This window comes from Tiliqua scincoides, chromosome 1 (assembly GCF_035046505.1).
Source record: "Tiliqua scincoides isolate rTilSci1 chromosome 1, rTilSci1.hap2, whole genome shotgun sequence".
Lineage (NCBI taxonomy): Eukaryota > Metazoa > Chordata > Lepidosauria > Squamata > Scincidae > Tiliqua > Tiliqua scincoides.
In genome coordinates, this window is record NC_089821.1 from 250418339 (window position 1) to 250438897 (window position 20559).

Sequence of the window (20559 nt, forward strand, 5' to 3'; positions counted from 1 at the left end):
GTCCAGTTCGTCCAGCCATTCAAGGATAGAGTTACCTCCATGGAAAATTTCAGACCATGGCTCAGTATATGCCCTCAGTTTGCAGCCAGACACAATGTTGTACATGGTTTGGTGGGAGAACCCGCAATCACACTGTGGGGTAGATACTAGCCCCCACTTAAACACTGAGTCCTGACTAACATCATGTAGGGTACGGACCCTGTTCAAAGTTTTCCAGTGCTGGTGAGGTAAGTCGAAACCTGGCACCTTAAGTGCCAGAAGCAAGTAAGCCCCACTGTGTTCAGTGGAACTTCCAGGTGTGGATAGGACTGCAGCTTAGAAAGACCATCTACAGCAGTGGTTACCAAACTTTTTTGACTGGTGGCTCTGCTGACCTACTGGGCCATTGGCTGTGGCTCCCTATTAGGGCTGCAATCCTATACATTGTATAGGGTAGCAGGATTTTTGTGAAGATTCCGTGGCTCCATTGGCTAGTTTCCACAGCTCACAGTTTGGGAACCACTGATAGACAGCAACAGCCGGGCTGCAAATCTTCACAACACATTCACAGCCTCAGCCTGAATGGGTTTTCTCAGAAGCAAGCCCTACACATGTACTTAGTACTTGTAGGAACTTAGTAAGAAGTCCATTAGCACACAGTAAATCAGTGGGACCTACTTCTGAGTGGATAGAATTGCTCTGCCAGGAACTAACTCACCACAAGCAAGGCACTTCTCTCCTCGCCCACAATGAGGAGTCGGTCCACAGATGGAAGCAGAGAGACTCATGTTTTCACGCATGCGCGCACATGGCTTTAGAGACTGAGAATCACGTGAGGTGAAGGATGATGACACCGATAGTGCCCTGAACCGAGATGGCGGTCGCCTCGGCGGAGTGTATTTAACGACTGGTTACGCCGCGTTAGCCGCCTCGTTCCTATGCTCAGGAGCAACGTGGCTCTTCTTTGCCAGGCGGGCGCACGCGAGGAAGGAGTGGTGGAGAACCAGAAGCAAGCCAGTTAGGGTGCACGTTCGTTCTGTGTTCAAGGTAGGTTGGGCTGCCCAGGGAAGCAACGTGCCTCTCCAGTAGAGCTGCGAGGAGGGCAGAGCGAATGATCCCGTGGTGTCTTCCGGGTACTGTTGCCTTATGTGGGCGGAGCTGTTCTAAGTGTTCTAAGCACTTAGAACATGCTGCGGCGCTTTTCGAAGGACTCCGGTGGGGAGGTTCTGCCTCACCTGCCTCCCCACCCACCACGCATCCCTGGTCACACCACTGGCCCCTCCAACTCTGTGTAGTCTAACCTGAGGGGCAACAGCCCAGGGGTCTTTCCTGCCCCTTCCCAGAGATGGTGGCGTTGAACCAACCCGGGACCTTCTGCATCATGTGCAGCTTGTGTTCTTTCGCTGAGTGCAGCCCTGTCCCAAAATGAGAGCTGCCCTTAGAAACCCGAGGGAGAAATCAAGGATTTGATGTAGCTGTGATTGGGTGTTGGCATGTGTCCCCTTAATTCAGTGGTTCCCAAACTTTTTCAGGTGGTGGCTCCCTTGACCTACTGGGCCGCTGGCCATGGCTCCCCATTAGGACTACAGTTATACATGTTATATAGCAGGGGTGTCAAACATAAGGCCCGGGGGCGGATGTGGCCCGTGGAAGCTTTTTATCTGGTCCTCAGGGTCTCAGCTGCTGAGCAGTGCTGTGGTGTTACTGCTGAAAGGGTAGCCCACTTGAAAATTGGGCTCTCCCATATCTTGAAATATGATCAAGATTTGTGTATTTTCTCTTCTGTCATTTGCAGCTAATGAGTTCCTAAGTGAGAGAAAGTGCTTATTTTTTGGTTATGACCTGTTTAATGACATCACTTCCTGTCTAATGACATCACTTCTGGCCCTCAGCAGGTATCATGAATCCTGTTTGGCCCTCGGTATGAAACAAGTTTGACACCCCTGTTTTATAGGGTACCATACCCTATGGGGGTTATACAGGATTTAATGGCTCCCGTAACTGGTTTCTACTGCTCCCTGGGGAGTCATGGTTCACAGTTTGGGAACCACTGCCTTAATTGCATGCCACAGTTTTAAGCAACCGACCTGCTTGCAGATGTGCTGCATTTTTAAATGCTTAAAAACGCATAATCACAGTTTTGCACAAAGTAAGGCTCATTAGAAAGAACAGGGATTCCTCTCTTTGCAGGTCTCTTTTTGACTTTGAAATATAGAGAAGACCTACTGCTTAATTACATCTATTGATTCCTTGATTTTTCCATTTATTTGGGTAGCTGTCATTTCTGCGGTCTTGGGGTAAAACCTCCTGCAAATCTGACCCTGTATGTCAGTCTATTGATTACAGGTCTATGGTTAATCTAGCCATTATTAGTATGGCCTGGCAAGAAGGGAAGTGTCTGGGAAACTTTGTAGTTCTTTGATGCCACCTGGAGGTGGCCATGAAAAGATGCTTGTTATGAAGTGCTATGGATGTATTTGCTACTGCTTTACAGAGCAACTGTGGTGCAACCCACTCAACCTGAATCAGTAAAGTTTTTCCATCTGCTCTTTGTCCGCCCTTCAAGTGAGATATGAAGGATTATCAGCTTGCGTGGGAGGAAACTGGAGGCCAGAATGTGATACCAGATCATAAAAGGATCCATCTGAAATGTTGTGGTTCTTGAAAGACAGAACCTTCTTCAATTGTAAAAAATCCCTATAGGAATTTAGTATAGCCTGCCTGTGTAAACTGCCTTGAAATAAAGTCTGAGGAGAAATCTGACGACCATGAAAGGTGGTATATAAATGCCTGTAGTATTATTATTATTATTATTAAAGTGATACATGGAAGGCTGACAGATACTGCACACTGCCAGAGTAGGGGAACAGTCATTTAGAAGCAGCCAGAATTGCCTGCTGGTAGTACTACTTTCCTTGGGTCTGTGCCAAAAAACTGAATGATTTTGCTGGACTGAATGAATGTGCTGGACCCACATGTTTAGTGACTTGCATGCTTGTGGGACTTGTACATCCTGTCCCCTTCCCTAAGTATTCCTAAGTTAACTGAACTGCTCTTCTGCCTGTGCTGTCCAAACTGCCCCCATGCAATAGAGCCCCCCCCCCCATCTCCTAAAAGGGAGAGTCTGGGACATGTGTGCATCTTGGGTGCACATGTCCTTTATCATGTGGGGCCAGTTGAGCAGTCAGTGTACTGTTGAAAGTGGCCCATGGTCATTCCTTTTAATAGGCATTTCAGTTGGAATTGGTGACACTCAGGGCACGGTTTGGGAATATATGATATTCAGCCCAATCCTATGCATGTCTGCTCAGAAGTAAGCCCCATTAGAGTCAGTGAAGCTTACTCCCAGGAAAATGTGGATAGGATTGGGCTGTTAGCCTCCTTGCTGCAGCTAAGCAAGGTCTGGATCTGCTCAGTGCTGGGATGGGTAACTGATTTGATACTCCATGTGACCTGCATTGAGTTCTAGTTTGGAAGAAAGGTGGAATTTAAACTTAATAAAAGTGGAAAGGTTTGTGCATGTGTGCATATGCCACCCACATATGTGGTCTGCTTGTATGTTACAGCTTATACAATTCCCATGTCATTAATTTACATTTACTGTTAATAAATAATAAATAAATAATAAATTTGATTTGTCTTGTGTTTTCATTTCTCTTGTGTCAAGGAACATTCCTAAAACCACATAAATGAGTCCTGCTTGTTACTTTGTCTTAACATCTTTTCCCCAGGGGTGCTTTTTTATTTTTGAAAGTTCTTATTCTTATGGTCTGCAATCTTAAAGCATAATTTTCTTTCTTTTTCTCCTCCTCCTCCTAGGAATGGATAGCTTTGTTGAAGAACTAGGAGAGGAAAGGGGACAATCATTTGCAGAAGATGAGACTGAAGATGTGTCTACAGTTACAGCGGTGAATATTCCACCACCAGGAATTTATTTACCTTTGCTTCCAAAATATCTTCGCTACCCAAGTAGGTTCAGTTGGCTGAGTTGCTTTTGGTTGTATTGCTATGTGTAACATGTGTAGAGTTGGCAACACTGACAGCAAAGGCCCTGGAGCACCTGTTTTCTATTTAGGCCTGCATCAGCCTACAGTTGTGGTACCCTTCTGTGGTAGGCTTCTTAGAGCTGGCTTGTGTATTATTGTGCATCCTTTCTGCAGAATGGAGGGCGGTAGTTAGCACGTGGGTGATGGGTTCTAGTCCACACTTCGCCCTGGTATACTGTATTAGTTTTCCCTCTACAGTTATCTTGGCGTGTACCGAGTAAAGTAGCTGTTGTAAATCCTGTCCTTTTGCCCCTCTCTTCTTTGCTTGCTGGAGGGTAAAACTGAGGTCTTACTAGCAGCAGAAGGCAAAGGAGGAAGGTGGGCAAGGATGCAATGAAAATGCCTTAGCAGCTGCAGTTTAATTAGGCTGTGCTTCTGCTCATGTACATTCATGGCATTGTATAAATAGTAAGAATGGTATAACAATAATTGAAAGTTGTCATCTTTGGACGAAAGCTTGCCATCTTGGTACTTCATACTTGGGCTATAAAAATACTCTGTGATCTTAAAAACTACAGCTACAATGTTACAGCCCAATCCTATCCAACTTTCCAGCACTGGTGCAACTATAATGCAGCCCTGGGGTAAGGGAACAAATGTTCCCATACCTTAAGGAGGCTTCTGTGACTGCATCCTCAGCACAGGAAGTACTACATACCACATAGGCACAGCAGCACAGGCACTGGAAAATTGGATAGGATTGGGCCCTTAGGGAGGTGAGCAAAAAAGAAAATTCCTGCTTTTTGTGGTTGTTTTCCTAACAGCCACTTTACTAAGAATGTAGCTTTTTCTTTAAGGTGCTGCATATTTCATTATTTTTAGAAAATGCCATGTTAGTGGTAACTCCTAGCAGACTTTTTATACACATTTTACTTCATAGCAGTAACTGCTGTCGCATGTTGTGCTGGCTGCAGGACATGATGGGAAACTCTTACTTTTGAGACTTTCCAAATACATTCTCCATCTCCAAAGTGGCAACTGCGCCAATTAAATTGCACTATTACTAGTGAGGGTCTTATCCAGGGAATGTTCCCATCTACTTTAGTTCCATTGGTGCAAGAGTAAATTACTTTTCCAGAGGGTGCTTGTGTACCTATCAAAACCAAAGATAACCATCAGTGCTATTTCTGTTCCTTGATGGTGCTGTGTGACTGAATATGGCATGACCAAAAAGTCATGTGGAAAGGATGTGGCAGTGTATTTACAAGTAGTTCCATAGCAATTAGATTATAATGCATTATCAGAACGTACATTCCAAAGCAGACTAAACAAAGATTGAATTATTGCATATGCTTCCTTCTGAAATCCTACCTTGAACATATCAAGTATCTGTGACCTGCAGTTTAAATCCACTACTGCTTTGGAGATAAATAACATTTATCAGCAAAAGTTCTAATGTCGTTGTAGAAACTACAGGCAGGAAGCCCTCAGAATTTCAGAAGGTCAAAGAAGATTGTTTAAACAGCATACAGGAGGCCCTTTTACAAAGCCAATGGCAAAGGGCTGCAGAATTAATGATCAGCTATGTGGAGTCACTGGAGAATACCACCAAAGAAAAACAGTTGGCTGCCCCTGAGGTGAGCAAGCAAGTTATCATTCAGACCCTAAATATGGCAGAAAAGCATGCTGATTTCAGAATTCTGAACTTCTATGTAATATTTAGGAATTGGAACTGAGCACTGTTTGTTCTGTTGAACATATTTTTTCTGTGGCAGGTTGGGGGCCGGTCAGAGTTGCAGTCTCCAGCTGGATATATTGGGTGGCTGTTTTTTCCCCTCTCAACTCATGGTATATGCTAAATACACACCAAGGTTCTCTTAGTAGTCACAATTTGCTCTTGCAGACTTGATTTCCTTTGGCTGCATTCACAGCCTTGCATCCTGTGGTTTTTATTTGTTCTGTATGTGTTTTTTCCATGATAGGAGATATGGCGAATAGGAACTGAAATCTTGCAACATCATCCCAGGAGCAACATAGATGAGATCAACCAATTTGCAGATCGGATGAAAAATTTGGGAGTAAAAAAATATTTAAAGGTGAGGATGGTTTGGATGAAAATAATTGTTTTAGACATCTGGCCTGCTGATGTTGCAAATGCTGCCTATGGGAATGTGTTGTTGATTCTTGAACATATAGTTACAGTGATGGTTGCTAAAAATCAGAAAAAGTGTTCCTGTTTTTATTCTTAGCAGCAACATCTCTGGTAAAATATATGTCAATTTTAAAAATATATATTTTTAATTTCAGAAGGGCTTAATACTTGACAACCCAATCCTGAGCTGCCCAGAGCGCCCAGGCTCGGCAGCACCGCAAAGGGCTGCCGCCGAATCCTGCACCTCCCGCACTACTGGGAGGCTCCTCGGGAGAAGGGGACGTTCGTCCCCTTCCCCCGAGTAAGGTAAGTAGCCCTGCAATGGGGCTACTCGCTTTGCCATCGACCAAAAGGTTGGTATAAAGGTACTCGTGTAGGGCGCGCAGCCTCCACGAGCGCCCTGGATCTTGCGGAGCTCAGCTCCGCGGATCCTCCTCCCGCCCGCCCCTTGGCACGCCTCCTCGCTGCCCCCGCCGGCCTCCCCCCTCCCTGGAACACCTCCTCCACGTCCCTGCCCCCACCTGCCGTTCCGCAGGTTGGTGGTCTGGAAGACCACAGAGCTGCGGAACCTGGGCGACCGCCCTGCACTAGCCCAGCACTGGCCGGCGCTGGGCTAGCATCGGCAGGAGCCTGGCAGCAAGCCCCGCGAATGTGCTTTACGGCGTGTTTGCGACTGTGGTCGGCGTCACGGAGCTGTGCTGGCGACCACAGGATTGGGCTCTGAGGCATTATAGCTGTGTAATGCAATATGCTAGTATTATAGCTGTATAATGCAATATGCTAGAAGTCATTTTCTATGACTTCTGCCGGATAGTAAGGATAATTGTACACTTTGATCTAGGGCAAACATTCCCCGTGTACTTGTCATTGTACTCTTATGTTGGTTTGGTCCCCTTATGCAGGTAGGAATATGCCTGTGTGCATATGGAGGAAAAGGAATGGATGACTGAATTGTACACGCTTTTGTGCAATTGTTTTATTGACACATCTCTGTCATGGATTGAAGTAAAGGGAATCTGCTTATGTATTATCATAACACTGTGTTCAGGGGCGTTGCTGATAAGCATTGTAAACTAAGTTAAAATGATCATAGGTTTCTTTAGAACACGTCTTCCACCTCTTGTGCAATGGGTTTTTGGATGAAGCATATCAGAACCTGGTCTTGGCAGAAAGCTGGCGTTATGGAGAGCAAACAGTTGCCCAGGAAGAAGACCTGAAACTCGTTCAAGGCTATAGGGCACTGCTGGACTACCTAAAGTGGCTAAAAAAGAAAACAGACTTGCTGAAACTTGGTGAGTATGTATCTTTGGGTCCCCTGGTTCCCTTGTACATAACCATAACTTTTGCATAAAATTTTTGGAATTTTAAAAGTAGGATTAAATACTAATGGTGAAGCTTGGAGTCGCAATGCAGTCCTAACCATGTTTACTCGTGTTCCTCCATGAGCAAGGGGAATTCATTATTTCCAAGTAAATGTGTTTAGACTAGAAGCTTTAGGGCCAAATCCTATCCAATTTTCCAGTGCTGGTGCAGTTATGCCAATGGGGTATGCACTGCACCCTGTGGTGGGGAAGCAGTCACAGAGGCCTTCTCAAGGTATGGGAACATTTGTTCCCTTACCTTGGGGCTGCATTGCTGCCGTACTGCTGCTGGAAAGTTGGATAGGATTGGGCCCTTAGTCTGTCTTCTTTTTTCACATAGGAAAAGGTTATCCCCCTTGGTACTTGTAGTAAGAGTTTTTCTCTTTGTTGTTAGTATCTATATTACATTTACAAAAAAACCTAGGGTTGGTAACTTGAAAACCTAGTAGCTTTCTCAATAAAGCAAATTGGATAATCATGTCATTTGTCTCTCTTGTTGATACACTTGAGCAGATTAATTGGCCTTAGTCAGACATAATAATAATAATAATAATAATATACAGTATTTATATACCGCCTTTCTTGGTCTTTATTCAAGACTTTATTCAAGGCGGTTTACACAGGCAGGCTTATTAAATCCACGCAGGGATTTTTACAAATTGAAAGAAGGTTCTCTCTTTCAAGAACCACCACATTCAAGATGTTACGCTCCGATCTGGTTTAACATTCTGGCCTCCATCCTCCCACGCTCCGAGCAGATGGAACAGCTCAGCTGCAGCTTGCCAGCTGCTTCAAGGTCGCACGGTGCCGGTGGCCTCGAACTGCCGACCTTGTGGATGTTAATCTTCAGGCAAATGGAGGCTCTACCCTCTAGACCAGACCTCCTGCCCTACATAATACTTAATCATGACTAGTTTAACTGTGGTTTACTGCCTTTCCCCTGTTGAAGAACCCATACATACAGTAATACCATGATTTAATTTACAAGTTAAACTCTGGCCCCATAGGGTGTTTATAGATACAAGCCAGTAAAATGTGTTTGTCACTTAGTTTTTCTACTTCTGTGCTTACTATCCTGTGGTTGTTCGGTACATATTTGACATTGAACCACAGTTAATGCAAGCCATAAATTGCAAATCCACTTCACACCAGGTTTCCTTATCCTGATTTGCAGCCAATCCCTCAGCATGCTTTAGTTATTCAGGTACACTGCTTAACCATGGCTAAAGATCACAAATCATGTTAGAGCGGGGGTCTCTAAACTTTTTGACCAGAGGGCTACATCACATATCTGGCATGGGATTGAGGGCTGGGAAAAAATAGATTTTAAATATAAAACTTAAACAAATACATTAGCAGTGGAACTTAGATAAATGAATGGGCTCAAATTGCAAGGATTTTTCCAAGAACCAACACACATCACAAAATAAAGCACATACTCAAACTAACCCCCAAATGGAGGCCTCCCTGACCTTCAGAAAGTTTTCTAAGACCTTCAGAAGGCACAAAAAAGTTACTTCTGGTTTTCAGGAAAACCAGGAAATGATGTTTTTAGGCTTTGAGAAGGTGTTCTGAGGACTGGCCCTCAGAACACCCTCCAGATGCAACTGTGGGCCAGAGGCTCTCAGGGGACCAGAGGCTGGCTGCAGGCCAGATTGAGGCTTGCTGTGGGCCGCATCTGGCCCCTGGGCCAGTGTTTGGAGACCCCTGGGTTAGAGCTTTGTGTTTGCAGAACTGTAATTGCATTCATGCTGGTAGAACGGAGTAGGGGGAAGATAAATGTTTGTTCTGGTTGGACTAAATCATTGTTATAGTCGTGCTGTGTGATTTTTATTAAGAACAGCTAAGGGTACAGTCCTAACCAACTTTCCATCACTGAGGTAAGGGAAACGCAGCTCCGAGATAAGGGAACAAACATCCTCTTACCTTGAGGAGGTCTTATGACTGCCACTCAACTGCAGGAGGCAGCACATGCCCCGTTGGCAGAGGTGTGCCAGTGTGGAAAAGTTGGTTTGGATTTGGGCCTAAGTTATCATTGGTCAACCCTGATGTGTTCAGATAATTCAGTGCAAAATAAGATCAATACCTTCACACTCTAGTATGTGCTTTGGTTTCATTGGGACCAGGAAGAGTCTAAAAAACCTAAAACGCAGAACACACTGACTCTTACCAATGTCTAATATTTTCTTTTGTCTCTTTAATTAGAATTAATCCCTGTTATCAATCACCTCTTATAAGCCTTTTTGAAAAGTTCCTTTCAACTTGGCTTTAATTTGGCTTCTGTGCATTGTACTTAAGACAACAGTTTCTTACATTATCTTACCTTTTTCCTCAGATGAAAACAGCTATGCAGTGTCATCTATTCAGCAGGATATGCACAGCTTTTACCGGCAAGCCAGAGTTGGCTTTAAACAGATAATTAAGACTCCTGGAGTTTGGGATCCCTTTGTGAAGTGTTATGTGGATGTAAGGGCACATCTTACCTATGCCACTGTTTTCCCATTTTATTTGATGCTTGTTCAAAATATTGCTGACAGTGCAAGACTTAGTATTGCAAATATTCACCAGCCCACAGAAGGTTAAACTGGATGTTCTTTTTGCTTGTTGATTTTTTTCCTTTCTTGGGGATGGGCATTTAACTCTTTTCCCTTGGGTCAACTGCTGTAAGCCTGGTCAGGGAGTGGTTTTCATCAAGAAAGTGGCACAAGAGGAACGGGTTAAATAAATGTCCCCTTCCCATGATCCTAATCCTGGTTGGGCCCCTTTTGTGGCTGCTGTTTTAAGGAAGAAGGGGCAAAATGCAGAAATAGAAATGATACATATAGCATCTCATCTGGCTTGATTTTAAACTTTTGTTAACATTGTTTTCAGTTTCACTCTCTACTGTGTTTTTAAAGCAATGATTTGGGCAGGCTTAGATATTGAGAATTCACTATCACCCAATGGCATCACTATCTTAGATAACCTTAAAAAAACCCAGAACATTAAACAACTTAGGGCACTATCCTAACCAACTTTCCAGCCTTGAAGTAAGGGCAATGCAGTGCCGAAATAAGGGAACAAACATTCCCTTGCCTTGAGGAGGCCTCCATGACTGCCACCCAACTGCAAGATGCATCACATGCCCCATTGGCACAGCTATGTCAGTGCTGGAAAATTGGTTAGGATTTGGTCCTTATTAGCATAGCTACAGGGGGACAGCCCTATGTTTTTGCAGGGTGCCTCAATGAGTCATATAAGCTGCTTCTTGCTGTCGGAGCCATTCCAGGTGAGGAGAGCAAAGTGGAGGTGTCTCCTCCACTTTGCTCTCACCATTGGGAATGGTTCTGATGATGAGAGGGAGGGGCTTACCTGGTGCATTGAGGCTCCCTGAAAAACTTAGTGCTGTGACACCCCCCCCTTCCCATAGCTATGCTTCTGAGCAACTCTATGGAAGAAAGAGTAGTTTCTAATTCTAAACTGGAGTACACAGTGCAAATCATAGATAACTCAGTTAAATGGAATAGCAAACTATAAGTTGCCTGATTTAGAAAGTTGGGGTGGGAATTGGAGCATATGAGGGAGAGAGTGTGAGCCTTTTTGGGAAAGGGGGCTGGTTCAAGCAAGTAGAGCAATTGGCAGAAGACCCTTTTCATATGGTAAATTCCACCATATGGAATTTGGCTGGGCTAGTTTGCTGCTAGTTTGCTGCTATATGTTTCTGAGGGAGCCTCACCATGTTGTGCAAGTGGCCCCTCCCCATCCCCTTTGGAGCCATTCTGGGTGGGGGGGGGCAGCAAAACGGAGGCATTCACCTTTATTCACACAGGAGCAGAAGGTTTCAAAAAGTTTAGTTTCACAATTGTGAGTGTCTTCTGAAAGCTTCCATAAGCTTCCATAAGCTTCTATAACTAGAGTTGGGTGAAAATGGTTTTTTTTGTTTTTGTGGATTTTTGCGGATTTCCAATGTTAGAAATGCAGAAAGCAGTGATGTGTTTTTATTTTGTTATCAATGGAAAAACCCACCTCTATCTAAAGGAATAGAGAACCCTGTAGCCCTTATCTTTGTGTGCGTGCTTATCAGCAACGATTACTTGCCATTCAGGGACAGAGGGCAGCAGCCTGTATGCTGCACCTTCAGTGGTCAGGAAAAGAGGGAGAAGGAACATGTGGGAGAAAGGAAGTTATTCAATGGACATACCTCCTACAGGTACCACAGAGGGCAGATAAGGGGGTCTCTGATGTAGGTCCCCAGAGTCCTACAGATGGTATTTCACCCATATTCCAACAAGCCTGAGTCTGCTGATATGTCTGAATTGTAAAAGAAATGTGTTATGTAGATTTCATGCTATTGTAAATGGCTTAGAGCCCCCACTGGTAGAAAGGCAACGAAATACGACTTGAAATAGCCAGTCACACATTTGTGTTCCCACAGATGTTAGAACACTATGAAGAGTATGAAGAAATGAGAAAAGTGTTAGATGAGTACGCGTATAACTCCAAATTTCCTGCCAACCCCAATGCTCATGTCTTCTACTATCAGTTCCTAAAGAGAAGGGGTGAACCAAGGAAAGTGCAGATTTCAGCTCTCCGGGTATGTGTTCTGTATTTTGCTTACTGTATTGGTTATGAATAACTGAGGTTGCTATGCACATTTACGTGAGAGTAAGTGGTACGCTGGGGGCTGGGGATAAGTATTCCCCTGGGGGCTGGGGATAAGAATAGGCCCTCAGTTTGGCTGTACTTGTCGTAAGAGGCGACTAAACAGCCACCGGGTAGATGGGGCTCGTCAGCCTGGGAAGGCAGCTCATCTGAGAGAAGGAAAACTCTGATCCCAAACCTCCACTGCCTTGTGGCTACATCCAGTTATGGAAAAGGCTTCAGGAGTCAACCTCGAGGCAAAATCTGGAGCCGGAGTCCCTGAGGCAGTTCATGGCTGAACACAGTCACGTTCTGGCAACTCCTGCGACGCCGCTGGAACCAACCGTATTGGCCTCTGCCTTTCCATTGGACCATTTCAGCGACGTGGAGAGGGGGGATTTGCTGCATGGGTAACAGCCTATCCTCCAGACCTACTTTACCCAGGCTTCGCACACTGGAGAGGACACTCTGTTCCAGAACCACCATTCAGAGCGTGACACCATAGTCTTCCGAGACTGAAGGATGCCAACTCAAGTGGTACGCACTTCTGAGCAAACAAATAGGCTTGCACTACTAGAGTATATGCCAGCCACTTGAAGTTAAGCACTCTCAAGATGCATAGATTTCAGTGAAAAAGATCAACATTCCACTGAAATCAACAGGACTTACCTTTATAAATTATGGGTGTCGTACTGACTAGCTCATCCGCTACTCCTTGCATCCCTGGGGGATGCTTCCATTTGAACAGTGGGCTCTCAATGGCAGAAGTGCTAGTCAGGATGTCACCCTATGAACTGTGTGCGTGTGCGCACAATCAACTTGACTTCTAAGTGTGCTGGATCAAGCCCTTATCTAAAAAAAAATAAGAACTTAGCCCTCAAACTGAGGGCTCTTCTAGTCTAGCTTCCTGTTTCCAATAGTTGACTCACAAGCAGAACCTGCAAGCCACAGCTCCCCCAGATTCTGTAGATTTTAAATGCGTTAAAATCATGATTTTCTTATTGGCACACTATAATCAACTTTCATGCTGCCTTTCTAATTGGTGTTCACTCTAATATTACTATGTGGCTCACAATCTGTTTGAAACAAAGCAGTCTTTGTCTGAAGGGTGACCATAATGAATTGATATGGGGGTACATAAACTGTTGGTTTGTCATGGGAATGACTTTAAATTTAATAAGTCCAAAGAGCCGAGATACTGAGTAGATCCTCTGCTTGTGCTTTAATAGTTTGTGAGCTGCTAGAAGAGTATTTTGTCACTGCCCTTGATAAACAGGCTTGATATTTTACTCACAGAAGTAGTTCTCACTCCAATGTATACCTAGGCTGTTAACTGAATTTGGCAGCCAGATTCTGTCCCTGCTTCAGCTACTTTGCCACAAGCTTCAGCTGGGAATTGTGTTATCAGCTGTGCTTATGTCTCCCTAGGTCTTGCATGAGCTTGTTCCTTCTCATGAACTGATGTTGGAATTTTTCATCATGCTTAAAAAATCAAGTAAGACTTTTACCATGTTTCTTTCTCTAAGAATCTCAGAGTTGGGATGGGAGTCAGTTGGCTGCTGTTTGTTTGGTTTTTGTTATGGGGCAGAGGAAGAGATCAACCTTGGGCATAAGTGCACAGACATATCTTTGCAAGCAAATCCTAATCTGAATAAAATGTGAATGTCAGCTGCCCTAGTTCTGGTGTGAGGGATGAACTACTGAAGAAATCCAGAGTAGTCAGCTTGCTGCATTAGTTGTGAAACAACGTTTTGATGCTGAATACATATGTGTGGCAAAGATTTAAGAATTGCATATTATACAAGAAGTAAAAAGAGCTTCAAAACTTGGTATTTTGATCTGGAAAAGCCAGTCAGCTAAATACAGTTGGACTAACCTAAATACAGTTGAGAGAGGTAAAGGGTGCAGGAAATCTGCAAGTGAAGATAAATATTACTTGAGAGAACTCTACACCTTCTTCTAGAAAGTCAGTCTATCGGCTGTGGTTCCAGTGAGGTCCAGCATTAAAACTTCAGGGATTTGGCTGGCTGTGTGTACATTTTTGAACTGGCTGTTTAGTAGCTTCTGAACTGCTATTCAGTGCAACAATTGGATAAGCAATGTGTTGAGTACCTAGGACTTCATTAGTAGTTATTATTAATAAGAGCATTTAGACTGCCTTTAATAAAAAAGTTCACAAAGCGGTTTACAGAGAAAATGTGGTTCTCTGTCCCAAAAGGGTTCACAATCAAAAAGACCCAGAAGAAAAACCAGCAAATAGTCCATAGAAAAGGCAGAGTGCTAAGGTGAATAGGGACAGTTACTTTCTCCAACGGGTGGCCCAACCATGAGGCCACTGGAAATGAGGCCCCTCCAGCCTGCTGCTCCACAGGGTGCTCCGATCCTCTTTTGACTTACTGGGCACAGCAGCAGCAGCCTCCCTCTCCTCTCAGTGCTTCTGGGGGCAGAAGAAGAAGGGGGAAAAACCCTAGCTGCAACTCCAAATTGCTTCTCCCCACTTACTTGGTGCTTAGGAAGCACCAAGTAGGTAAGGGGAAGTGATTTGGAGATTGCCTGCCCACCCCTTTACAAAGATTGCTGCATGTAGCCTCCCCTCTCCACCCCTCTTCTGTTTACCATGAGCATGAGCAAGGGATACTGGGTTTCCAGCACCTGCTGTGCCTGTTCATTTTGATCAGAAGAGGCATGGACCAAGGGAAGGGGGGACTGAAGCTCACCTGCTTGTTTACTTACCCACCCTCCACGGGAGGGGTGTGCATGAACAGAGGCACTTGTGGGCTGTGGATTCAGGTGGCTCAGAGGCACATGCCGCTTTTGTTTTCTCCCCTAGTAAATATAAGAGGAGCACCACTTAAAATGTGCACCTGCCCAGTTAGCCAGGGTATATACCTCACATCTTTGACTTTAAAATAGTGTTAAAATATGACTAAATAAGGCCTACATGTTCAAAGTTGCCAGATCTGCCATGGCAATCTGGGTGCTGCTATGGAGAAGGGTCAGTTCTGTGTTGGTCTTTCTCACCTTACAAGATGGTAGGATACACAGGATGGCTTCCTTGGATGACTACAGTATGAGGGTAGGTTCATGGACAGTGAAATGTTCCCTTAGTCATAACTTTATCATTAATTGTTGCATTAGTTTGAGGTCTACAGATTTTTTAAAATACCAGGAGCATGATGTGCACTTAACAAATCAATGACCCTAGTATTTCCAGCCTGATTTTGTCCCAAACAGTAATTTTCAAAGCTTTGCCTATGGATATGTTGTGTCAGCAAGGAATTAATAACACAAACTTCTCCAAGGTGAGCTCTCTTGTCCCACCACAATAGCCGGGTTGCTTGTAACATCTTGTCAAACAGTAAGGAAGACTTAAGAACATAAGAACAGCCACACTGGATCAGGCCATACGCCCATCTAGTCCAGCTTCCTGTATCTCACAGCGGCCCACCAGGTGCCCCAGGGAGCACACCAGATAACAAGAGACCTCATCCTGGTGCCCTCCCTTGCATCTGGCATTCTGACATAGCCCATTTCTAAAATCAGGAGGTTGCACATACACATCATTGCTTGTAACCTGTAATGGATTTTTCCTTCAGAAACTTGTCCAATCCCCTTTTAAAGGCATCCAGGCCAGATGCCGTCACCACATCCTGTGGCAAGAAGTTCCACAGACCAACCACACGCTGAGTAAAGAAATATTTTTTGTCTGTCCTAACACTGTCCTAACTGTCTCCCAACACTCAATTTTAGTGGATGTCTCCTGGTTCTGGTGTTATGTGAGAGTGTAAAGAGCATCTCTCTATCCACTTTATCCTTCCCTTGCATAATTTTGTATGTCTCAATCATGTCCCCCCTCAGGCGCCTCTTTTCTAGGCTGAAGAGGCCCAAACGCCGTAGCCTTTCCTCCAAGGAAGGTGCCCCAGCCCCGTAATCATCTTAGTCGCTCTCTTTTGCACCTTTTCCATTTCCACTATGTCTTTTTTGAGATGCGGCGACCAAAACTGGACACAATACTCCAGGTGTGGCCTTACCATAGATTTGTACAACGGCATTATAATATTAGCTGTTTTGTTCTCAATACCTTTTCTAATGATCCCAAGCATAAAATTGGCCTTCTTTACTGCTGCCGCACATTGAGTCGACACTTTCATCGACCTGTCCACCACCACCCCAAGATCTCTCTCCTGATCTGTCACAGACAGCTCAGAACCCATTAGCCTATATGTGAAGTTTTGATTTTTTGCCCCAATGTGCATGACCTTACACTTACTGACATTGAAGCGCATCTGCCATTTTGCTGCCTATTCTGCCAGTCTGGAGAGATCCTTCTGGAGCTCCTCACAATCACTTCTGGTCTTCACCACTCTGAAAAGTTTGGTGTCGTCTGCAAACTTTGCCACCTCACTGCTCAACCCTGTCTCCAGGTCATTTATGAAGAGGTTGAAAAGCACCGGTCCCAGGACAGATCCTTGGGGCACACCGCTTTTCACTTCTCTCCATTGTGAAAATTGCCCATTGACTCTCTGTTTCCTGGCCTTCAACCAGTTCTCAATCCATGAGAGGACCTGTCCTCTAATTCCCTGACTGTGGAGTTTTTTCAGTAGCCTTTGGTGAGGGACCGTGTCAAACGCCTTCTGAAAGTCCAGATATATAATGTCCACGGGTTCTCCCGCATCCACATGCCTGTTGACCTTTTCAAAGAATTCTATAAGGTTTGTGAGGCAAGACTTACCCTTACAGAAGCCATGCTGATTCTCCCTCAGCAAGGCCTCTTCATCTATGTGTTTTGAGATCCTATCTTTGATGAGGCATTCCACCATCTTACCCGGTATAGATGTTAGGCTGACCGGCCTATAGTTTCCCGGGTCCCCCCTCTTTCCCTTTTTAAAGATAGGCGTGATATTTGCTATCTTCCAATCTTCTGGCCGTTTTGAGGGACAAGTTGCATATCTTAGTCAAGAGATCAGCAACTTCATTCTTCAATTCCTTAATAACTCTTGGGTGGATGCCATCAGGGCATGGTGACTTATTGATCTTTAATTTATCAATGAGGTCTGAAACTTCTCTTTTAACCTCTATCTGACTTAATTTCTCGGTCAGGAGGGGCCGTTCGGGCAGTGGTATCTGCCCGAGGTCTTCTGCCGTGAAGACAGATGCAAAGAACTCATTTAACTTCTCTGCCATCTCTAAGTCTCCTTTTATCTCCCCTTTCCCTCCCTCACCATCCAGAGGGCCAACCGCTTCTCTGGCGGGTTTCCTGCTTCTAACATATTTGAAGAAGCTTTGAAGCTTTGAACATATTTGAAGAAGACTTGACCCAGGTAGAGATGTGTCATGAAATGACTGTCTGTATCCACCCTGTGGCACAACTAGAATGTATTACTTGTTGACTTATACAGGATAACTTACTCTAATTGCAGAAAAAATCAAAAACCAGAAACTGCGACTAGAAGTTATTTTTGAAGTCTTGGATTTTGCTGGGTGGAAGGAAAACATAAAAGCATGGCGTTACTTGGCAAAACAGATTGTGGAAATCCTGCAAAAGTAAGTACAGTAAGGACCACTGCAGGTGCAGGACAAATACCGAGTTGTGTTTTTCCTGTAGTCTGCTGATGTGCAAGGAAATGACATAGCATGCTCCAAAATAGCACTGTGTTTTGCATCACTCAACAGAAGCTGCAAGCAGCCCTGTTGCACGGCATGATAGAGGCTACTGTAAATAAATGTGTGCTTTCTTGGTCCCCAGTGGTTCTTTTTTTTTGGTAACATGTTTTTAAAAGGTTTTCCTCCCAGCATCTGATACAAATCTATTAGTGGCTTTTTTTAATTCTTTCCAGCTCTGGCAAGCAGCTTGACTGGCTCAAAAAGGAGTGGGGATCCCGCAAGGACTGGTGGCCAGCTTTTCATTTCAGTCATTATTTGGCTAAAACAAACTGGCATGAAAACAAAGGTCTTGCGTGTGAAAAAGTTCTGGTGGCTGGAATACTGCTGGGAAAAGGTAATCTTTCACTAATGTTCCTCTCCTGCATATGGAAGAATGGCAAGGATTCTGGAAAGCTAGAATATGTGTCCCCATACAAAAATGGTTTTGAGGTCAAGAGGGCAGTGAAAGTAACCAGATATTTGTAACACGTTCATGAGAAATTCTTCAGAGTTTGTTTTTACTACATTTATTCTACTAATAATCATCCCGCCTTTTGTTCCTCAGAGGGGCTTACAAAGTATCTCAAAGGAGCAGTCGGAGCCATGAGGGATGAATGCAGTTGCATGCACTTGGGCTTTGTTTCACTTGAGATTGAGGACTGTGGCATTGGAGCAAAAGGCTTAGCAAAAGGGGTGGGTTTTGAAGAGGGATTTGGGAAAGGAGAAGGACGTGGCATCCCACAGATGTCTTGAGCTAGAGTTCCATCTCTAGTACAGTTGAGGAGTATGGGTTATTAAAGCAGGAGCTCCCTCCTTTGTAACAGAAAGGAAATGCGAGATGCTGAGAGACTGAGGAAATGTGCAAAATAAGGCCCTGCTCACACATGTTATTTGCAGTTCTTAGCATAGAGGAGATAGTGAAAGAGATGAGGTGCAGCTTGTTAACCATGTTAGCTGAGTTACAGTCAATTGGGATGGTGTTTCCTTCCTCATCTATCACAGTAAGCCTCGCATTGTAATGTGACTACTGTGGAGAGGGAATGGCCCTCAGTCTTGCTAAACATTGAGACTTGCAGAGAGCTTGAGGTTTGGGGATGTCCATGGGGATTTTTTGCTCTTATTTTTTTCCCCTGAACCTCAATGCTATTCTGTAAATGCCTGCAGTTTCAATAGCAGTTTGCCAACTAACATTGGAGGCTGTTGTTAAGACAAAATTATGCATGGGAAGGATAAAGTGGATAGAGACAAGCTCTTTACACTCTCATATAACAGCAGAACCAGGGGACATCCACTAAAATTGAGTGTTGGGAGAGTTAGGACAGACAAAAGAAAATATTTCTTTGCTCAGCGTGTGGTTGGTCTGTGGAACTCCTTGCCACAGGATGTGGTGACGGTATCTGGCCTGGATGCCTTTAAAAGGGGATTGGACAAGTTTCTGGAGGAAAAATTCGTTACGGGTTACAAGCCATAATGTGCATGTGCAACCTCCTGATTTTAGAAATGGGCTCTGTCAGATGCAAGGGAGGGCACCAGAATGAGGTCTCTTGTTATCAGGTGTGCTCCCTGGGGCATTTGGTGGGGCCGCTGTGAGATACAGGAAGCTGGACTAGATGGGCCTATGGCCTGATCCAGTGGGGCTGTTCTTATGTTCTTGCACACAAGACCAAAGCATTCCTGAGGATGTAGAATGAATTGCCTGGTTCTCTGGATTGCAGCCAATAGCAACAACTAGCTGTCCAAAATGTCATGCTGTACTTATTGCTGTCTTCTTGATGAGATCAAATTATTTTGGGGCTAAAAGCGCAAGTACTCTACAAATGTGAGGCTGCTATCCTATGTACTCCTTCGTGGCAGGAAAGCCCATTGAACATAATGGGACTTACTTTTGAGTAGACATGCATAGGATTGCATGTTAAATCAGTTAAGAATTTCTGGAAACAATTGTTTTATGAATGGGCTGAGATTTTTATGATAAGAGAGCTGCCCAAGGTTCATTGGGGAAGCCATGATAGTAACCTGCTCAGTTTATAGACTAGATATAGCACCATTATTTCTTGCTTGGGGAAGGCAGAGTACTGGCTATCTGCACATTTACAAATGGTACTTAATATGGAAAGTTATCTTGTTTAGTGCAGCCAAATGTTCTGGAGGATCCTAACAAGTTACTTTAGACAAAGTCGGAAGGACAGAATGGGAGCCAAGTTTAATTTTTCCTTTGTATAAAGTCAGACATGAATCACATTTAATGGGCAGATTGTGCTCAGTGGAGCCCCCCCCCCCCACTTTTCATTTGTTCCTTTTAATATATCTTCCAATCATTCTAAAGCTATTTCATGGTTTTTTTTGGGGGGGGGGGGCTGTCTAGATTGCAAATATTTCAGATACATTGTGCGACAAGGCTGTAAAGCGAAGAAGAAAAAGTTCAAAATGCTGAGGAGATTTGTGAAAGAACACAGCTGGATCAAGGAGAGGCTGGAGTGATCAAATAGACAGAGATCAAATGTGCCTTTTCTTTTTAGTGCCTTTTTTAAAAGGATGCTACACTTATTTTTCAGGACTTTATAATTTTTTCTCATTGGAGCACCCATTCTTAGTGCAAAGAATGACTTCAGTGCAAAGTCTTGTACATTTAATAACTGTTTTTGTATTGTGTTTCTATTTATAACTCTATTGAGTTATTGCTAAAATAAAGTGTCAGGCTTGAACCTTTTACAAGAAACAGCTTTTATCATTTATACTTCAAAGTCTCTAAGTTTAATTTTTCAAATACCTTCTTGAGTTCTCTGTGTGTGCGCGCATGTGTCTGACAGACATATAT

The 20559-nt window shown here is 44.1% G+C and overlaps 1 protein-coding gene across 2 annotated transcripts; it reads left to right on the top strand.

The window, feature by feature from the left end:
* The first annotated feature begins 834 nt into the window (after positions 1-834).
* TAF1A (TATA-box binding protein associated factor, RNA polymerase I subunit A) lies at positions 835-20435 on the top strand. 2 transcript variants are annotated; one of them, XM_066611690.1, is made up of 11 exons: positions 835-1026; positions 3799-3948; positions 5433-5602; positions 5948-6061; positions 7211-7409; positions 9814-9944; positions 11893-12051; positions 13527-13593; positions 17519-17642; positions 17936-18096; positions 20107-20435. In XM_066611690.1, the coding sequence occupies exons 2-11, from the start codon at positions 3801-3803 to the stop codon at positions 20220-20222; spliced, it is 1389 nt and encodes a 462-aa protein (XP_066467787.1). In that variant the 5' UTR covers positions 835-1026; positions 3799-3800; the 3' UTR covers positions 20223-20435. The 2 variants fall into 2 exon arrangements, with proteins under 2 accessions (XP_066467787.1, XP_066467788.1); XM_066611691.1 differs by lacking the exon at positions 835-1026 and having other exon boundaries at positions 3802-3887.
* The last annotated feature ends 124 nt before the right edge of the window (positions 20436-20559 follow it).